Genomic DNA, 15,600 nt, shown 5'->3' on the forward strand with positions numbered 1-15,600 from the left:
CAGCCCGACTCTACGCAGCGCTGTGGACGGTTCCATCCCTCATCACCAAAGCTCGTTCGGTGCTCATTTAGCCGTAATAAATGCTCTGGCCATTTTTTATTTCGACAAAAAAACACAGGACAACTGGAGACTAAGGAAGCCTTGCAATGCCAAAGACAGCAGTGGTAGGCTGGTAACAGGACGTAGGTCACAGCCGAGAGACGGCGCTCAGGCGTCATCCCTGGCCATGAGCGGCTGCAGGAACAAGCCCGCCGTGCCTAGAATGCACACCAGGATGAAGACCCACAGGAAGATGCGGTCGATCACCATGGCAACGTACTTCCAGTCGTCTTGGATCTGCAAGACCAAAGCCAGAGAAAGCAGTCAGAGAAAGGGCAGGGTGGTGCAGCCTCCGGAGTCCGTCTCTAATCCATCAGCAGGAGCAAGGCCACCGAGCGTCCAGCGTGCAACAAACCAGGCGTCCTGGTCCTCTGGGGAAGCTGACCATCTCAAGTGCCTGGCTACTCAGGAGACAAACAGGTACTTGCACGGTTAGCTGTGTTTCGAATCAGAAAGGTCCGAACGTGTGTGTCACAGCTTTTCTCCATCAATTTTGCTTTTACGAAGTCACACAGCTCCCCTGCTGGGAATGAGGGGCCTGCCTTGCCGTGGCTGACCCAGTCCCAAAGTCCTTGTGCTTTAGATACTGGTTTCCTTGTAGCACCTGCTCCAGGAACTCCGAGAGCTCCTGGATGCGAGCTTACTCTCCCACCGCCCCTCCACATCGCCCAAGTGCCACAGAGTGAATACCAGCCCACCACCAAGCGCCCTGCTGACGGTGAGACTAATTGCATATCGTGGGCTGGGCTCGGGAAGGAGAACTGCACGGCCACCTCCCTGCGAGACAGTCCAGAGAGCAAGGGAACCGTAATCAGATTGAGAAAGACAAGACCTATGAATCAGTGGCTGAGAAGCCGTAATCACATCACAAAGGCAGGCGTAATTTCGTGATTTAATTTAGGGCGCTGCGGCAGGACTCTGCCGCCATTATGAACTGGAGTAAGCCTGACCTCTGGGTGACACCCAGAAGCACTGGGGAAGTTAGAGTTACAAAGGCCACTGTAGAATCCCGAGAGCCGTGGCTCCTCCTCACCCTCACGGGCAGAACCTGAGAGTCACGGAGTCAGAGGGTGGAGAGGCAGCGTCCCAGAGACTCTGCTTACAGTCCCAGCCCTGAGCATCTGGGTAAACTGTCCCTCCCCCAGCCTCGACTGCCGCGCCTGCCTCCGGGGCTGTTTCAGCGCAGTGCTGAGCGGACGGGACCCCTGGGTAGTGATGTCAGTTTTAAAAGTGACCCTGCTCCAAGCTGGGGTCTACCTTCCCCTGACAGCTCTCACCACTGACCCTCCTGAGAGATGGCACTGCAAAACGTCCATGTGAAATGAAGCAAAAGGTACACTGTGTTGCAAAAAAAAAAAAAAAAAAAAAAAAAAAAAATTGAATTCAAGCATAAGGAGTCTATAGAAAACTCATAGAGGGGCCAGCCATGTGGCACAGCAGGTAAAGCTGCCACCTGCAACCCCATGCTGGTTCGAGTCCCGGCTGTTCCACTTCTGATCCAGTTCCCTGCTAATGCACCTGGGAAAGCAGCAGAGGCTGGTCCAAGTGTTTGGGCTCCTGTACCCACGTGGGAGACCTGGATGGAGCTCCAGGCTTCAGCCTGGGGGGCTCTTTCTGTCTCTCCCCTCCCCTTTCTGTAATTCTGCCTTTCAAATAAGTAAATATAAAAAAAATTATTTGGAAGAGTTACACACAGAGAGATTTCCATCTGCTGATTCACTCCCCAAATGGCTGCAGCAATAGCCTGAGCTGGGCTGATCCGAAGCCAGGAGCCAGGAGCTTCTTCCAGGTCTCCCACGTGGGTGCAGGGGTCCAAGCACTTGAGCCATCTTCCACTGCTTTCCCAGGTGCATTAGCAGGGAGCAGCCAGGTCTTGAACTGGTACCCATATAGGATGCTGGCACTGCAGGCGATGGCTTTACCCACTATACCACAGCACCAGCCCCTCAAATAAGTAAATCTTAAGATTTTTTTTAAAGGACACAGAAGTCACATTTTAAAAAGTTCACAGAATGTACCTTTTATGAAAAAACATAGATTTCCATTTTTCTGCAACAAAATAAATTGCATTTTACGATGATTTTTTAAAAAATTATTCAAAAGGCAGAGAAGATGATCAGAGGTCTTCCGTCTGCTGGTTCACTCTCCAAGTGCCTGCAACAGCCAGGGCTGGGCCAGACTGGAGCCAGGAGCTCCACCCAGGTCTTCGGGCCCAAGCACTTGGACCAACTCGTGCTGCGATCCCAGGTGTGTTGGCAGGGAGCTGGATCAGAAAGGGGAGGAGCCAGGACTTGAATCAGTGCTCCTGTGGGCTGCAGGAGACAGTGACACAACGTGGTCCTCCAGAAACATCTGGAAGCGCCCTGGTACAAACAGGACTGCACAGAGAGGCGAGAGGACTCGCGTTTTCCCTCTGTTGTTCAAGCTGCCCAAGCACCGTGGTCCTGGCCGTTCTCTGGCCACTGGAGCCCCGGCTGCATTGTGGGTGAACTCGCCCAGCCCCCTCCTGGAGGCAGCCAGAGAAGAGGCTCGGAAGCCTTTGGGGCTTGGGATGCGTGGGTCAGTGCGAGAGGCCCTGCGCCCTGGTAGTCTTTCCTGCAGCTGGCTTTCCCAGCCTACCCTGTGCAGCCCAGAGACTCGGAACCTGGGGGCCACGGTGAGCCTGGCTGGAGGTGGCCCAGGGCCACCAGCAAACAAAGGCTCTGCAGGCCCATAGAGCTAGAGGTTCCCTCCCTGCCTCCCCACCCCCGGCAGCACTCAACCTCCGAGGAGATGTGGCTGGGAGCCAGCTGGGCCCTCAGCCATTTGGCAAGGCTGGCGGCCCCAGGGAAAAGGAGTTTACAGTCCCCCATACACGAGCCCAGCGCTCTGAAGGCAACGGAGATGGCAGCCAGGTGGGCCACGGGAAACACAAAGCAGGAAGCCGCTTCCTAGAGCCAAGAGGAAAAGGTGAATAACAGCAGGTGCAAGAAATAGGTCGTAGCAGAGAGCCAGAGACCAGCAGGTGGCGCGATGGAGCAGCTGTGCCCAGGCAGGCAGGGGTGGAGACAGGAAGCACCAGGAGGAGAGGCCGCACCCCAGGAACGGCAGGCGTTGGGGGGGACTCGGTAGAAGTCATCACCTGGGATGTCCCGGAATTACAGGAAGAGGCAAAGTGCAGGAGAGGACCCCACTGCGCATGAGCTCCTAGACAGAACGAAGGCTCGCAGAGAGCCGCGCTCAGATGTGCTCCAACCATCCGAGGCAAAACGACTGGGCAGCAATGCTTGCTAAGGCTGCAAGGAAAAAGAACGTTGCCCTCTGCCAGGTGCAGGCAGGACAGAGGAGGGCTTCCAGGAGGCGGCAGCACCCGCAGGCCAAACGTCAAAGGCGAATACATCTAGTGACCAAAACCAGAAACGGCCACGGCGGAAGAGGACATGCCTAAGACTCCGGAACGCTCGCTCTGGTGCCCCCCAGAGCGGCAGGGTGGGTGAGGGCGGGGGGCACAGGAGTGGCGGGAACGGAGTAGTTGAGTCCCTACTCAACTGCAGGAAACCTGGATTGAGTTCCAGGCTTGGACCTGGCCCAGCCTTGGCCAACGGAGGCATCTGGGGAGTGAACCAGCAGTGGGGAGTGCTCTCTCGTTCTCTCTCTGCCTTTCAAACAAAGTTAATAAATGTGTATTATGGAAAACTGCGCCTGGATTTCCAAAGTTTTCTTGGCCAATGTAAACTAAGCTTTTGATTCTGTGTTCTGTAAACTTTCTGAAGCCCCCTTGTGTCTCTATTTACCTAGCAACCAGAAAACTTGTCTCAGATTTACTGGCTCAAAAGACGCAGCTGTGAGCCACACACACAGCTCCCAGATCCACCCAGCAGCTCGTGCGTGGGACCTAGCACGGCCCGAGTGGCCATCGAGACTCCTGGCCCACCCAGGGCCCTGCCGCCAGCCAGACTCCTGCTCCGGTCCGGGGCCCCAACCCCAGCCCTGACTCTGAACTGCAAGATCACTGCTCCTCCAAAGACCAAGTGTGAGCTCACGGCAGGGAACGGCCGGGCCACGCCTCTCCACCACCCCTTAGGACCCAGGGAGCCCCTACAGGGGGGGTCCTTCATGGCTGTCCCACCCTCAGGAGCTGGCCCCAGGGACACAGCCTGGGCTGAGAACAGGGGCTGCAGCCATGTGGGAGCCAGAGAGTATGAAGCAAACACACCTCTGGAAAGCTGAGCTAATGCCAGAGCGGCCACGACTCCGACACGGGAGCAGGGAGTCCTCGGGCAGCCGCCTGCCTCCCTCCAGGCACCGAGGAAGCACCTGCCTCCCAGCACCATGCAGTCCAGGTGCCGGTCGGATCTCTGCTTTCCCTGGACTGTCTGGAGGACCCAGCAATACTGGGCCCACGCTCCCACATGGCAACAGAAGACTAGAGGGGAGCTGTGGGTTGACCAGTAGTCTAGACCACCTGCCACGAATGTGCCACAGACCCTACCCCTGCCATGGTTCCGCTCTCACCTGCATCCCGTGAAGGCCCATGGCCTCCCTTTTCATAACTGCTTACAGAACTAGCTCCACGGCTCAGACCCTCCTGAGACACCCTGACCCTCCTTCACAGAAGGGGGTGGGGAGCTCACATGTCACTGCGTACATCCGCCAAATACTTTAACCCCTCCCTCACCAACGGACATATGCCCCCAGCCTCTCATTACTTCAACTAAACCACCCAGCGGAGGAAGGACCACGTGGCCAGGTGGGCAGCGGAGAAACCTGGGGCCGGGGCGGGGGCAGGTGTGTCTGTATGGCTACAATGAGGAGGGATCCATTCTGCGGGCCCCAGCCCCCGACCACCTAACCCAGTCCAGCCAGTCTGCATAGCACCACCCACAGACACCTCTGCCCCATTTCAGTTCCATCCCAAACCCACTCCCACTTCAATACCTTGGGTCTGTGGGGACAGCTGGATGATTTTCCCAAGTCACAACTAAACGATACCTAGTACAGGTTTAACGCTGTGTAAACTATCACTAATCCGTAGCGACCGGGGAATAACCACAGAAGGCAAAGTCTGCACCTGGTGGGGACAGGCGCAATTTCCCCCGAGTCCCTGTGACCCCAAGCTGGTTGGATCTGTGGGTGCAGAACCCGCAGGTGCAGAGCGCGGACTGATAACCCGACATTGGCCAGAGGGTGTGCATTCCAGGGGTGCGCCCGGAGTAAAACCACGGCTAACTTAGAAGAGATCATTTTTCAAAGCGAGCCAAGGGTAGCAGAAACTATCTAGTGCTGGCCAACAGATTTCCACTGGTCATTTACTTCACGTCCACCCACGACAGGAGAACTGGACTTTGGGGCTCAGTACCTGGGATGCGCCCAGGGAGGGGCTCGCCCGGCAGGAGTCACGGGAGTGCTCCCAGCTGCTGGGCGGGCGGTGGGGAGGGCATGCGGGCAGCTGTGTCCCGCCCCTCTCAGTGGCTTGGGTCTGCCACTCACAGCGGAATGAGAGAGGCCGAAGCTAGTTCTGCCAACCATGCGCTAGGAGCTGAAGTCACCTGTAGTTAGCTCTCCGCCAATAAACAAGACAGAAGCAGTTAATCTTAGAGCATCTCATAAAATGATGGAGTGTGTTGCTGGGACCCCTGGAGTGGACAGGGGGCCACACTCCCTCCCAGTGTCACTTAGTGGAGCTCCCTTCTTCCTGGCACTTGGCGTTAGTCCCAGCATTCGATTTTTGGAACTCAGTGCAGAACTCAGTACACTCAATTCTAAAAATGGGCAAAAGGATGTGAATGAAAACCCCAAAAAGGAGATACCGAAAGGGCCAATCAGCATAGAAAAAGAGCCCCTAGGGAAAATGCTAATTAAAACAGTAGGGTGGGGGCCCTGCACTGTGTAAAGCCAGGGTCTGCAGCACCGGCATCCCACATGGGCACTGGTTCGAGTCCTGGCTGCTCCACTTCCGATCCAGCTCCCTGCTCATGCACCTGGGAAAAGCAACAAGGGATGACCCAAGTGCTCAGGCCCCGGCCACGCACGCTGGAGACCCGGATGAAGCTCGGGGCAGATCAGATGATTCCAGGAACCTTACACAGCCTGCGAGCCGCCCGTCCGCCACCCCTGCCACGGAGGCTTGCCGAATGCACACGTGACCGCGTCCTCACCTCTTTGGCCTCGTTCTGTGCCTTCATGTTCTCGGCAATGTACTGCACGCTCCGGATGGCCTCTCTGATCTCAGGGGACAGGGCAGACAGGGACAGCACCGCGTCGACAGACTCCAAGCTGGAGCTGCGCGTCAGGTTGGCGCCGAAGTTGGACATCTTGACCCTGCGGTGGTGACGGTAGCCGCACGCGCCGTCCTGGCAGGGACAGCCCTCCTTGCAGGCTTTGGGCTCGGTGCGGCCGAAGCAGCCCAGGTTGGAGAGCTCGGCGCCGGCCAGGAGCTGCGGCATCTGAGCGCTGTCCCCGTCGCTGGCCGGCCTGGTCATGAACATGACCCTGGGGAGGAAGTTCAGGAAGACGGTCTTCACCCAGGCGGGCATCGTGTGCGTGGTGGGCGTCCGGTAGTGGACGTTGAGCACGAAGACGGTGATGACGATGGAGAGGGTGACAAAGATCATGGTGAAGAGCAGGTACTCGCCGATGAGCGGGATGACCAGCGAGGTGGACGGGATGGTCTCGGTGATGACCAGCAGGAAGACGGTGAGCGACAGCAGCACCGAGATGCACAGGGTCACCTTCTCGCCGCAGTCGGACGGCAGGTAGAAGACCAGCACGGTGAGGAAGGAGATGAGCAGGCAGGGGATGATGAGGTTGATGGTGTAGAAGAGGGGCAGCCGGCGGATGTACAGCGAGTACGTGATGTCCGTGTAGATCTCCTCGCAGCAGTTGTACTTGATGTCATGCTTGTAGCCGGGGGCCTTGATGATGGCCCACTCGCCGCTCTCCCAGTAGTCCCTGAGGTTCATGGAGGAGCCGATGAGCACCAGGTCGATCTTGGCCTTGTCGTACGACCAGGAGCCGAACTTCATGGTGCAGTTCTGGTAGTCGAACGGGAAGTAGGTCACGTCGATCTTGCACGAGCTCTTGAAGATGGCCGGCGGGATCCAGGTCACCTCCCCCGTGTACTTGAGCAAGGCTTTGGTCTTGTCGTCCACCTGGAAGTCCCCAACGGCGCTGTGGAGACAGAGGAGGGGGAGGGGAGGCGGCCACACGTGGTCATCGCCACAGCGACCTGGGCCAGCCTCCCACGGGTGGCAGCAGTAGGCTGCAAGTGACAACTTGTGATGCTGTGGGATGAGAGCGCCATTCCCCCACCCCATTTGCCACTGGGGGCGTGGAGACCCTGAGCTCCCCTTCCCAGCAGTCCTTGGAGGCCACCACTGGTTCACCCCCCCCAGTGCACGCCCCACCCCCACCCCGGGGGGGGGGGTCAGGAGCCAGAAAGGACATTTGAAAACGATGTAGTAAAAGCCGTCCTGGAGGCAGGTAGCACCTGCTGGCCCCTAGCTCTGGCCCTCTGTGTCCTCACCCGGTCTCTCCTGGGCGTCCAGTGTGTGCACAAGGCCACCCCCACTGCGTGGAACCCCGTCTGAGGGTTTGGCTGGAAACTTCGCTCTGGCTCCTGACCCCGCCATGCCCCCGCGCACCTCGCCCTCCCATGACTACACGTCCCCCTCCCCTCCCCCCCTCACCGCTGCACACAGAAGCGCCTGGCTGCTCTGCTCAGCAGCCGGGCAGGGTGGGCCTCGCGCTGGCTCTGCCCAGGGACAGCTCCCAGGGGCGGCGGTGTCTGCTGCTCCACTTCGCACCCGAGGAGCTGGCAGCCCACCACGAAGCCCCTTGTTCAAGGACAGCTCGTGTTGCCGGTACCAGGTGGGGACCTGGTGCAGGCCCCCGTGCCCCCCACTCCCCATCATGGATCCCGCCGGCCGGGATGTCCCGCAGCAGCCCTGTGGCACGACACAGACTTGGTCCCGCTTCGCTGTTCCTCCCCGACGTGAGCTCCCAGCTGTGGGGAGGAGGGAGTGGGATCCACACAGCTCCTAGGTGGGCTCAGCCAAGAGACCCCCCCCCCTCAGAGAAAGAGGCATCCCAGACACTCCCCTCCCAGCAGCGGGGACCCTCCTCCCCGCTGGGACGCAGCTACTCCTGGCTAAGCTGCACACAGCTGCGACCATGTGACCCAGCAAACCTCAAATACGCTCTCTGGTCCTTCCCAGGGACGGCGTGCTGGGGCGTCTGTTTGGTGCAGCGGTTAAGAAAACACTTGTCGGGCCGGCGCCGTGGCTCAATAGGCTAATCCTCCACCTTGCGGCGCCGGCACACCGGGTTCTAGTCCAGGTCAGGGCGCCGGATTCTGTCCCGGTTGCCCCTCTTCCAGGCCAGCTCTCTGCTATGGCCAGGGAGTGCAGTGGAGGATGGCCCAGGTGCTTGGGCCCTGCACCCCATGGGAGACCAGGAAAAAGCACCTGGATCCTGGCTCCTGCCATCAGATCAGCGCGGTGCGCCGGCTGCAGCAGCGGCCATTGGAGGGTGAACCAACGGCAAAGGAAGACCTTTCTCTCTCTCTCTCTCTCTCACTGTCCACTCTGCCTGTCCAAAAAAAAAAAAAAAAAAAGAAAACACTTGTGGGGCCAGTGCTCTGGCATAGTGGGTTAAAGCCCCAGCCTGCAGCACTGGCATCCTGTATGGGCGCCGGTTAGAGTCCCGGCTGCTCCACTTCCCATCCAGCTCCCTGCTGATGCCCCTGGGAAAGCAGTGGAGGGTGGCCCAAGTGCTTGGGCTCCTGCACCTGTGTTGGAGACCCAGAAGAAGCTCCCATTTGGGGAGTGAACCAGCAGATGGAAGACCTGTCTCTCCCTAATCTCTCCAATATTTTTTTAAAAAAATAAACAAATGAATATTTAAAAAGAAAAGTTTGCTGATCCTGCTTTAGTCCAATCCCTTCAGTATAGAAGCTGCTTAGGGTCCCACAGAGTTTGTGGCAGTCCCAGGCCTTGGGAGCTTGGATCTCCAAGCCAAGTCACAGGAATGTGCATGCCCAGAGGACAGGACCCCCCACCCCAGGGTAGGCACGGGGGGGGGGGGGCCTGGGGGCAGCGCCCCTCCTCCTGGTGCCTGGGAACCCTGAAGCTGTGACTGCTGCCCACAGCCACTGCTGCATCCCCCTCTCTGCCCCACGGGGGACAGAGAACTGGAAGACACAGCTGGGGACCAGGGCTGGGAGCAGCAGCAGCCATACGGGGGCGCCACGCGTGGTCTAACAACTGTGCTTTGAAGACAGAGAAACCAGGGGCAGACAGCAAGAAGCTTAGGTCGAGGGTGACCATGTACCCCAGAGGCCCCGCATGGCCCTGCCTGGCCTGTGCGGTCCCTGCTCCCCCTCAGAGTGATGGCGACAACCCGAGCAGCCGACGGGGGAGAGGCAGCAGTTAAAGATCTCCCGGCAGGGGCATGGAGCCAGGGTTTTCCACACAGCCAAGTAAGCTGAACATCTTCGTAAAAAAACCCACTGTGTCACACAATTGCAAGAACCTAACATAGTCTGTGTCCACGCATGTGGGACCCCACGAGAGAACAAACTTCAGAAAGCAAAACCTGGGGCCGGCGCTGTGGCAGAGTGGGTTACACAGCCACCTGCAGAGCCAGCATCCCACATGGGCGCCCATTCAACTCCCGGCTGCCCCACTTCCTATCCAGCTCCCTGCTAACGCGCCTGGGAAAGCAGCAGCAGATGACCCAAGTGCTGGGGCCCCTGCACCCACGCTGGGGACCTGGACGGAGCTCCCGGCTCCTGGCTTCAGCCTGGCCCAGCCCTGGCTCTTGCAGCCATTTGGGGAGTGAACCAGTGGATGGAAGATTTCACTCTCTCTGCCTCTTCCTCTCCCTCTGTAACTCTGCCTTTCAAATAAGTCAATCTTTTAAATAAAAAGGAAAATGAAATATGGCATAAGCAGAAAGGCGGTGTTTCCCCCAGGTGTGCTAACTGGGCAGAACCCCCCGAGGCAGGGCCAATGCAGGGAAAGCTAAGCTCTGACTCAGAGACCGGGGAGTGGGATCATCCTCTCCACAGGTTATTTTCGGCTCCAGATTCCGAGGAAGTTCCTTCTGAGATCCGCTCCCATCCACGTGCAAGCTGTAGCACTGGCTGTGACTCACGTCACTGTCAAAACATCACGTCCTAAGGTACCGCGGCTGCCTGCCCAAGACTGCCGGTAAGGAAGTGGCCACAGCGCGCAGCTGGGTAAGTCATGGCTCTCGAAGCTGCCATTCTCTACCAGGGCACAGGTTCAAGACCCGGCTGCTCCACTTCAATCCAGCTCGCTGCTAAGGCACCCGGGAAGGCAGCAGAGGATGGCCTAAGTGCTTGGACCCCTGCCACCTGTGTGGGAGACCTGGATGAAGCTCCAGGCTCCTGGCCCAGCCCTGCAGCTGCCTGAGGGTGGATGTGCAGGGCTGCTGCTGCAGGAGACCCAAGACAGCAGGTGGGAGGGCAGAGACGGGCTGAGCTGCCCAGCTGAGCCCCTTGCCACAGCCCAGCCACCTTGCAGCAGCCCCAAAGCCACCGCTGAGAGCACCCCACTCCCCGCTCCTGCTCTGTGGGGCGTCACGGCCAGGCTTCAGCAGTGACGCCCAGTGCAGGCTGGCACCTCGGTCCCCGCGGCAGTGGCTCGGTGCGTCTGTGGGGGGCAGGACCTGGGGGCGGGCACCGAGATGGTTTTGGACGACACATGCATAATGTGTATCAGCTTCAGCAAAGCTGGCGAGGGGCGGGGCAGGAACCTTTTAAACACAGGCCCGGTGTTCTCAAACAGGCCTGGGGAACCACACTGGCCAGCAGGCTCCTCGGGACCCAGGGCCTGCACGAGGTGGGCTCCTCTGGCTCTGGCCTCATCGTCTCTCAACAAAGAGGGGGATGGGGGAGCAGGCTCCTCCACCCCGCTGTGTGTTGGCACAGAGCCGCTTGCACCTGCTATGCCACAGCCCTTCCCGGCATCCCAGGCACTGCACACCCCACACCCCCAGCCTTAGATGCCACCCTGCTGCCCACCAGGGCTCTCCTCTTCCCACTCCCCCTCCAGACCCCAAATGTCCTCCGAGACCCCCTTCCCTACCCGTTTGCCCGACGGCCTTCACTGTGCAGCCACCACGCCATGGGATGCCACCGGCTCACAGGCACCTGTATACAGCAGGTGCTCAGTAAATGCCCATGGCCCACGGCCCCCAGCGCCTCACTTGTTATATAGCACGATGTCCGGCTTCCAGATCTTCTGCGCAGGGACGCGCATGAACTCTGCCCCGTTGTAGTCGGAGGGGTTCCACTTCAGCTTGTAGTCGTTCCAGATCTGGGGGGGGGGGGGGGGGGCGTGGACACAGCGTGGACTCCCCGCCTCTGGGAGACCCCGCCCACCCTGCAGGCCTCCCAGGCAGGTGTAGCGGGGCACAGCGCCTCTGCCGGCGGCCCGAGGGAACTGCCGCTGCTCCACGCCTGCAGTGAGCCCAGGCCGGCATCCAGCAAACAGGCACTGTGAGTGCTGTCTCGGGCCAGGGCCAGCTCCATGTCGTAAGCGCCTGCTGTTTACATCCCAGAAATGGCTCTCCAGGGGCTTTTTCCGACTAGTTCCTCAGCAGTCCCAATAAGGGGAGGGGGCTCCCCAGTGGCACACAGACCCCTTCCCCATCTCAACGCTGATCGGGGCCAGCTCCTTGGGAAACAGCATGGTCTCTTCAGGGCCCAGGAAGAGGTGGGTGCAGAGGAGGGGAGGTCTGAGGCCTGGGCACTGGGGGACAGGAGGCGGGGAAGCAGTGACCACAGAGGGGCACCTGGCAGCACCTCCCGGGGATGAAGCACTCAGCTGGCCAGGCCAGCGGAGGTCACCAGCGGGCTAATGGGCCATTACAGCTCAGCAGGTCCAGGCAAGGCTCCTTGGGGACAGGTACGTGGAGACCCAGTTCCCTGGTGTCAGTGGGAACGGGAAAACCCAGCGCCCAGACGCCCACCTCACCAGCAACGACCAGGATGGGGTTTTGGCAAGCGCAAAGGAAGCAGGTGGATTTGGCACTGCTTTTGCCCCAAGGACCTGGGGGCAGCCCCAGGTCCACCCCATTTGGTTGTAAAGGGGGAGTCGGTCCCTCTCCTGTGTCTCTCCAGGCTGCTTTATACCTGTGACCTAAGGGCAAGGGCCCTTGAGTCCTTTCAGGGGGTGTCAGCAGTGCCTGGGACCCCAAGCCCAGACAGATCAGCCGGCCAGGGGGTTCCTATGGGAGTACACCCACCCCTAGGAGTTGCTTGGTTCATCACTGACAGCAAACCAAGCAGTCACCACCAGGGGGCAGCACTTACCTGCTTGAGCCACAGGTTGGTCTCCATGATCTGGTTTACTTCGTCCTAGAGATGGGGCAGATACCAGGCTGGCCTTAGTGAGGGGCTCCACCTCCCGGGGGCGGGGAAGTCCAGGGTGGGGGTGGGGACACCCCACAACCCCCCACCCCACCCCCACTGCAGCGTGGGCTTCAGGTGCTCACCACTTTCACTAGCTGAGACATGGACACCTCGAACTGGATGATGACCGGGTCTGACACGTTGGCCACGGGGCGGATGATCTCGTTGTAATCCTCAAACAGCCGCTCGAACAGTCGGTGCTCGGCCTCGGAGGCGCTGACCACTGAGGCGAGCAGCCCCGTCAGTCCCTGGGAGGATATTTATACCCCCCCACAACCGGGGACATTGCCCACCCACCCATAGTGCGCCTGCTGGGGAGGGGGACTCTGGGGACTCTCAGATTTTGAGGCTACTCCTGCTCCTTCGAGTTACAGCCTGAGCAACGGAGACCCAGGTGGAGGGAGATCTGCCCAGGCCACACACGTCCAGTGGGGGCGAAGCCTGGGCTCTAACCACTCCTGAGCTGGCGGAGTTGGGGCAGTGGCTTAGCCTCTCTAAACCTCATTTTCTCTACCTGTCCAAATAAAGGCGATCAATGAATCCAGTGTAAAAGGGTGGGGTGCGGGGGTCAGCATTGTGGTGCAAGGGGTAAAACCACAGCCTGCCACGCCAGCATCACATATGGGCACCTGTTCGAGTCCTGAGTCCAACTCCTGGCTTCTGACTGGCCAAGCCCTGGAAACTGTGGCCATTTTTTTTTTTAAGATTTATTTTTTATTTGAAAGGCAGAACTACAGAGAGAGGGAGTGAAGGAGCAATCCTCCATTGCTGGTTCACTCCCCAAGTGGTCGCAAGCTGTGCCGAAACCAGGAGCCCGAAGCTTCTTCCAGGTCTCCCACGTGGGTGCAGGGGCCCAAGCACTTGGGCCATCTTCTGCTGCTTTCCTGGGTGCATCAGCAGGGAGCTGGATTGGAAGTGGAGCAGCCGGGACTCGAACCAGTGTTCATATGGGATGCGGGTGCCACAGAGGGGGCTTACCCGCTAGGCCATTGGTTGGTTGTGGCCATCTGGGGAGTGAACCAGTGGATAGAAGATCTCTCCCCCTCTCCCTCCCCCCTCCTCTGTAATTGCCTTTCAAATAAATAAAACAAATCTTGGGGAAAAAAATAAAAGGTCGGTGTGGGCGTGTGGGTCAGAATGCAAGAACTGTGGGCACCCTGCACCCAGATGTAGCTGCCCCCCGCCGCCCCCACAATGGAGAGACAGGGCCACCCAGCGCCACCCAGGCACAGGTGCTCCGCCTGGGGCCTGTGGGGGCGGCAGGCCTGGGGAGCCCCCTGCACCCCACTCGGAGCTGGGTGAGGGTAGTCACCCGCCCTCTTGGAAGCCAAGGTACCCCCCGCAGCTCCCGCCCGTGCCGCTCACAAACCCGTGGGCACCCGCGCTGCGCCACGCCCGGCAGAGGACGCGTGCAGGCTCCCGCTCGCGCCGCTAGCGACGGGTCCTCGGGGACCAACTTCGGCTGCCCCAGCGCCGAAGAACGCGGGCATGGCCTCCGCCCCGCGGCGGAGACGCGCTCGGGGCGCGCAGGGACCCCCTGGCAGCCCCGCCCGGCCCGGATCCCTCGGCACCGCCCGCCCGCCCGCCCAAGGGCCAGCTTCTCTCCCCCGGGTGGGGAGCGCCAGGGGCGCGGGGAGAGACCGCGAGGGGACCCAGCCCCGCACGACACCCGCCCCTCGGGCCATCCCGGGACCGGCCTCCAGCCCCCTCGGGCCGCAGGTGCCGGCTCGCGGACGCGGACGCGGACGGCGGACCCCGGGCCTGGGGCGCGGACGCAGAGCCGAGACGGACAAAGGCCCCCGGCGCGGGGCAGCCGCTGGGCACCCCGCGTCCACGCAGACCCCGCACCCGCACCTGGCGGCAGCAGTAGCAGCAGCAGCAGTAGCACCGGCGACGGCGGCGGCGGCGGCGGAGCGCCCATGGCTGCCCGGGACCTCTTCTGTCTCCGTGCGGCTCCCGGTGCAGAACTCGGGCTGGGGGCGCGCGGGCTGCGGGGACGCGCGAGGCTCCTCCCGCTGGGCCGCCGCGGGGCGGGGACCCCGCGGGAAGCTGCGGGCGGGGCGAGCCGGGAGGAGCAGGGGGCGCCCACCGCTCCCGGCCGCCGAGCCGACGGCTGCAGAGTTGCCCCGGGGGTGGGGTGGGGGGTTAGCTGCTCAGTGTTGGGGCTGGGTCCCGCCGACCCCTGCGACCCGGGCTGGGCGCGGGGAGTCGGTGCGGACGGGGTCAGCTGCGAGGCGATGCCTGCTGAGGCTGTGCCGTGGAGGCTGGAAGTTTGCAGCAGGGGCTCGCAATGTTCTTTCCTGAGAAAGATCAGCAAAATACACACGAGGCCACGAGGAGGCACCTGTCTGATGTCCACGCGGGCTGCTCACCTGTGTTAAACCAAAGCTGGCACTTCTTAAAAACAGATTAACGAGAGAGACTCTTCCATTCACGCATCCGCTGCTTCACTCCCCGGATGGCTGCACTACACCCAGGGCTGAGGCCGGCCCAAGCCAGGAGACTGGAACTCCATCCGGGCTCCCCTGTGGGTGCAGAGGAGCAGGCACTGGGGCCATCTTGCATAGCCTTCCCAGGTGCATTAGCGGAAATGGAGCAGCCGGGACTGGAACTCGCGCTCTGATATGGGACGGCAGTGTTGCACATTGCCGACCCCCAAAGGGGGCATTTTTCAGAACCCAGAAAATGCAAGAATGGGGGCCCAGCTCTCCAGCACCCATTGAAGTGCTCTCATTTTCCTGGCAGAGTCATTTCCGGGGGAGGGAGCTGAGTAAAACCACTGTCTACGGAGTGACATCCCATCTGGATGCGGGTTTGAGTCCTGGTTGCTCCACTTCCTCCCAGCTCCCTGCTAATGCACAAGGGAAAGCAGCGGAGGTTGGCTCAAATCCCTGGGTCCCTGCACCCACGTGGGAGACCTGGAAGGAGCTCCTGGCTGCTGCCTTTGGCCTGGCCCAGTCCCAGCCATTGCAGACATTGGGGAGTGAACCAGTGGACGGAGGATCTTTCTCCCTGTCTGTAACTCTGTCGTTCAAATAAATTTAATTTTTTTCCTTCTCCTGTTTATAAACAAGTTTTCCATT

The 15,600-nt window shown here is 60.2% G+C and overlaps 1 protein-coding gene across 1 annotated transcript; it reads right to left on the minus strand.

Moving 5' to 3' along the window:
* Positions 1 to 62: 62 nt before the first annotated feature.
* CHRNA3 (cholinergic receptor nicotinic alpha 3 subunit) lies at positions 63 to 14,632 on the minus strand. Its single transcript, XM_002721607.5, has 6 exons — positions 14,372 to 14,632; positions 12,601 to 12,740; positions 12,419 to 12,463; positions 11,311 to 11,420; positions 6,237 to 7,248; positions 63 to 336 (listed from the first exon to the last, which is right to left on the minus strand). The coding sequence occupies exons 1-6, from the start codon at positions 14,436 to 14,438 to the stop codon at positions 208 to 210; spliced, it is 1,503 nt and encodes a 500-aa protein (XP_002721653.1). The 5' UTR covers positions 14,439 to 14,632; the 3' UTR covers positions 63 to 207.
* Positions 14,633 to 15,600: the final 968 nt, after the last annotated feature.

This window comes from Oryctolagus cuniculus, chromosome 12 (genome assembly GCF_964237555.1).
Source record: "Oryctolagus cuniculus chromosome 12, mOryCun1.1, whole genome shotgun sequence".
NCBI lineage: Eukaryota > Metazoa > Chordata > Mammalia > Lagomorpha > Leporidae > Oryctolagus > Oryctolagus cuniculus.

What these genes read in the sequence shown, in the direction of transcription:
- CHRNA3 (XM_002721607.5), bottom strand. Translation starts at nt 14,438, where the DNA reads ATGGGCGCTCCGCCGCCGCCGCCGCCGTCGCCGGTGCTACTGCTGCTG. An exon ending in TGTCTCAGCTAGTGAAAGTG is followed by an intron (nt 12,464 to 12,600) that starts GTGAGCACCTGA and finishes CCCCATCTCTAG; the next exon opens with GACGAAGTAAACCAGATCAT. An exon ending in GACATCGTGCTATATAACAA is followed by an intron (nt 7,249 to 11,310) that starts GTGAGGCGCTGG and finishes CTGTCTCCACAG; the next exon opens with CGCCGTTGGGGACTTCCAGG.